The following is a 4,822-nucleotide window of genomic DNA, read 5'->3' as shown; positions in this document are numbered from 1 at the left end:
AACCAGATAATTGTTTCCAATGTACTGATAAACATTATTTAAATGGAACTTATAATTGTCTTGAAATTGATCATTGTGATAGTAGTAGTATAAAAGAGGATCATTGTGAAAAATGTGATAAAAAATATCGTTTAAGTGGAGGTGGATGTGTAGCATGTACTATAGAAAATTGTGATGAATGTTTTATTGATATAGATAATAAAGAAAAATGTTTTAAATGTTTAACAGGATTTATTCCATATAATGAACAATGTGTTACACTTAAATCAATTAATTGTGAAGTGGGAAGTGAAATATATGGATGTCAAAGATGTATTGATGGATATTTTCTTAGTTCAGACTTAACATGTAAACCATGTGACATATCATGTAGTACATGTATTACAACATCAGAAACATGTTTATCATGTAAAAATGGATATTATTTTGATGGAGATATTTGTAAAAAAGTTGAAGAGAATTGTAGTAAATATGATCAATCAGGATGTAAAGAATGTAAAAATGATTTAGTTCATACTGGATTATATATTCCTGAAGGACAAAAAACTTGTCAATCATGTTCAGAGAATTGTACATTATGTGATAAAGAAGCAGATCATTGTACAGCATGTGTTGCAAATAAAATGTTAAAGCCACAACCAGATGGAACATTTAGATGTGAAGATATGGATGATACATGTGAAAAAGCACAAATGGGATATTGTATTGAATGTAAACAAACATATTTTATTGGATTAGATATGCAATGTATTCATTGTGATGAAAGTTGTGGTTCATGTGAATCATCAAATTCATGTACAAATTGTGCACCATATTATTATAGAGGAAATAATGGATCATTTTGTTCACCATTTAGTGAAATTAATATGACTTGTACACCTACAATGACAGGATGTGCTGGTAATTGTAATAAAGGATATTATGCAGAAAATACTAGTCAAATTAATTGTACAACATGTCCAAGTGAACTTAATTGTGAAAATTGTATTTGGTATTCTGAATTAAAAGCACCAGGATGTAAAGAATGTGATGATGATCAACATTATCCAAATAGTACAAGATATTGCATTGAATGTAAAACTATAGAACATTGTTTATCATGTGATAAAAATGGATGTAAAGAATGTGAAAAAGGATATAGTGCTAAAGACAATGGAACATGTTCAAAGAATAATTTAAATATCATTATTCCAGTAGTAGTAATAATAATAATTATTATAATAGTAATACTTATTATTATTATTGTTATTGTTTCATGGAAAAGTATTCATAAAAAAAATACTACTAAAAGTATTAAACCATTTAAAGTTACTTCTGATTTAGAACTAAGTTTATTAACTGCAGATAATAAAAATTTCCCTTTAAAAACTCAAACTTGGGAATTAAGCTTTGGATTAGATAAAAATAAAGCTCTTGTAGATAAAGAATATGAACAAAATATTCAAATTGCTAATACCACAAAAAAAGCTTATTTCTTTGAAGTTCTTGCAACTCCATCTCATAGATATGATTTAAAAGTAGAACCTCCAAGATATACCTTAAAATCTGGTGAAGCAATGGAATTAAAATTTAAAATTAAAATGTTATGTACTGCTTCTGTAAGTGATGAAATTGGTATTATTGCTATGGATGTTGATGACCAAAATAAAGAAACAGCAAAAATTAGTTTAATTATTGAGTCTGATCTTTCATTAAAACTTGATCACACTGATTTAACACCACAAATGCCACCAATTGGTGAAGGTGCTTTTGGTATGGTATTTAGAGGAACTTATAGAGGAAGAGAAGTTGCTATTAAAAAAATGAAAGCAAGAAATATGACTCAAGAACAAGAAAAAGAATTTACTCATGAAGTTTCTATGTTAACTCAATTAAGACATAAATGTGTTGTAGAGTTTATTGGAGCAGTTTATACTGAAGGAGAAATTGCTATTGTTACAGAATTTGCAGAATATGGATCATTAAGTAAGATTTGGGGAAAACATGAATTATCATTTGAATTAAAAGTAAAAATATTAGATGATCTTGCAATAGCATTACAATTCCTTCACCAAAACCAAATCATTCATAGAGATGTTAAAGGAGAAAATGTATTAATTTATTCATTAAATCCACATAGTGATGTTTGTGGTAAATTAACTGATTTTGGTACTTGTAGAAATATTTCTGAAAGAAATAGATTAAATAAAGAACTTACTCAAGGTATTGGTACTCCTACTTATATGGCACCTGAATGTCTTCAAAACTTTGACTATTCATATCCTATTGATGTTTATGCTTATGGTATTGTATTATATGAAACTTATATTGAAAAAGGAGGATATTCAGATGAAAAAGTCTTTGACCAACCTTGGAAAATCCCTCAATTTGTTATTGAAGGAAAAAGACTTCCTAAACCTGAGGGAATTCCTGAAAAATATTGGCAGTTGACTCAAGACTGTTGGAATCAAAATCCTGATGATAGGCCAACATTTATTGACGTTTTAAAAGAAATTGAAAACTGGGGATTAGATATTAAATATGCTCTTGTTATTGAATGTAATGAAAACCCTTCTTCTAATCAATTAATACAGAAGAAAGCTGTACAAGAATCATCTTCATCATCAAGCGATGATTAATTTTAGTTTTTATTTTTGGTTATTGTTTTTTATATGAATATTTAATTACAATTCTTTTTATTATCATCAACAAACATAAATTGATTAAATTTCTTTATTTTATTTCAATTATTGTATCCATAGATAATTTAGAAATATTTATTATTTTAAATAAACGTTGAATATCTTCTTTTTTTGTACTAACTAATAATAATCACTTAAATTTGTTATGTAAACATTTTATTTTATAATAAACTTTCAACCATTCTTTTTTTTTCAACTTTTATTGTCTCATCTAAAATAATTCTGTTGAACTTGTCCTTAGTGAATAATAATTATATCATAACTAATATCTCTTTAATGGTAATAGACTTGGTGTGTATTTCAAAGGATAGATACATTTCTTTTGTTTTATTTATTGATAATTATTATATTTCTTTCAACACAATAAGACAGTCTTAAGTTATAGAAAAATTAACACAATATTCTGTTTATAATATTATATTGAATTTTTTTTTATATTATGTTTCTTTTAGCGACAGTAATTGAAATTATCATACAACAATTGATTTTGTCCCTTTTGAGTTTGCTTTAGGTGAGAATTTTTGAAAAGATAATCTTTGGATCCTATAGATAAAAAAGATGGTTTTATAAATTTCTTAGTTGTTTTAAGTGTTGGACACTATCTAAGATACATTAAATTAATTAACAAAAAAAAAGAATAAGTAGTTTACTCAATTATTCTTGTAAGAAGTTTAAGAGTAGTTCTTTGTCAAAAAAAGAAGATGAAGGACTTGGGTTAACACACTCTATAACACTCTTTACTAATTGTCTTACTTCCTTTTCATATGGCATGAGCATAATTTGTTTTGCACTTCTTTCACTTTCTTTTTTCAATTCTAGTATTTTAAGTAACCGGAAACATAATTCTTGACTCTCAGTTTCATTAAAGAATGAGAGAAATGTGCCTGAGTCTTTTTTAATATTTTTTTCAACAAGAATACTATCGATTTTGTTTTTAGAGCTCTTTAAAGCCTCTTTTTCAATTTTTCTTCTTTTTGATCTATTACTCATTGTATTTTCATCATAAATCGACATCGTTGATTGAGTGATGTAATCTGTTTGGAGATAGCACAACGAATCAATATTGAAGACAGTCCCGTTTTTGGTCTTTTTTCTTGAAAAGGAAAGGATACACTTCATTCCAACACAACATGAAAACGCAAGACAAAGATATTTCTTAATATTAGAATTGCTGAGTCTCTTCTTCATCACCTCCTTTTCATGTAATAATCAGTAGCCTGGTGTTAATGAAGAAAGATTTAAAAAATTAAGCAACTATGATGTAAATATTGCATCACAGAAAAAAAAAGATATAAAACATAACGTACCTTTTTTTTAAAAAAAGTTAATATTAGATTTACTTGTATTATTTTTTCTTAATTCAGAAATAATGCTTTTATTTCTTTAATTCATTTCATTTCTAAATCAAAGTCTCTTCTTATTATAATTGTTTTGATTAGCATTATCTTATAAAAATAATTCACTACATCTTTTAAATTCCATTAATTTCTTTTGTTCAAAAAATGAATGTACTAACATTACTGATATTATTATTCAACACAATTTGGTGTTAATACGCTCAAGAGTTTTTTGGTTCATTTTAAAAATTAAAAAGTTAACGATGACTCAATAATACAAGTAAGAAACAAAACAAAAGTTCATTTTGCTCTAGTTATTAGTTGTAAATTGTAATATAAAAAAATAATAAAATAATTTCTTCATATAAGAGCATTATGTTATATTATTATAAATATAAAAATATCATAATAAAAATTTATATTAGTAACAATTCAATAATAAACATATTACATTATATTTTTTTAATAACTGATTGTATATCTAATATTATTTTGATTTAATAATAAATAATTTTTATTAAAAATGTTAAAAAAAAAGAAAAAATAAATATTTTAGAGTTTATAAAAAAAGTAAAATTAATCCAAAAAATTATGAATGATAAAGAAAGATAATTTCATTTAATTATAATTCATTAACAATTGCAAAAAGTGAAAGGGCACAAGCCAATAATGGGGCAATAGTGTTCCAGATAGTTTCAACATCAATTTCAAGATCTTCATATTCATGAGGTTTAGGTTCTTTTGATAAAGTAATACGTGGAGCAGTTACTGAATCAAATTGAATAATCTTTGTAATTGGCTTAA

At 25.4% G+C, this 4,822-nt stretch overlaps 2 protein-coding genes across 2 annotated transcripts in view, besides 5 other annotated features; one reads left to right on the top strand and one right to left on the bottom strand.

Moving 5' to 3' along the window:
• EDI_029300 (serine-threonine protein kinase, putative) overlaps positions 1-2,618 on the top strand; it is a gene marked incomplete at both ends in the record, with an annotated part of 3,069 nt that extends 451 nt beyond the window's left edge. The window contains one exon of the mRNA XM_001733520.1: positions 1-2,618. This exon is cut by the window's left edge and continues 451 nt beyond it. Within this exon, the coding sequence (XP_001733572.1) occupies positions 1-2,618 (2,618 nt within the window).
• Positions 1,195-1,229: a microsatellite.
• Positions 1,561-1,582: a sequence feature (AT_rich).
• Positions 2,614-2,773: a sequence feature (AT_rich).
• Positions 2,774-3,087: 314 nt separating this feature from the next.
• Positions 3,088-3,122: a sequence feature (AT_rich).
• A 213-nt stretch (positions 3,123-3,335) lies between these two features.
• EDI_029290 (uncharacterized protein) lies at positions 3,336-4,259 on the bottom strand (the record flags this gene model as incomplete). Its single annotated transcript, XM_001741870.1, has 4 exons — positions 3,336-3,852; positions 3,937-3,988; positions 4,022-4,053; positions 4,222-4,259. 4 exons carry the CDS (start codon positions 4,257-4,259, stop codon positions 3,336-3,338), a joined length of 639 nt encoding a protein of 212 aa, XP_001741922.1.
• A 90-nt stretch (positions 4,260-4,349) lies between these two features.
• Positions 4,350-4,599: a sequence feature (AT_rich).
• Positions 4,600-4,822: the final 223 nt, after the last annotated feature.

Source organism: Entamoeba dispar, genomic scaffold (assembly GCF_000209125.1).
Source record: "Entamoeba dispar SAW760 scf_1105229464127 genomic scaffold, whole genome shotgun sequence".
Taxonomy (NCBI): domain Eukaryota; phylum Evosea; order Mastigamoebida; family Endamoebidae; genus Entamoeba; species Entamoeba dispar.
Note: the sequence above shows the minus strand (reverse complement) of the source record. Positions and strands in the feature narration are given on the sequence as shown.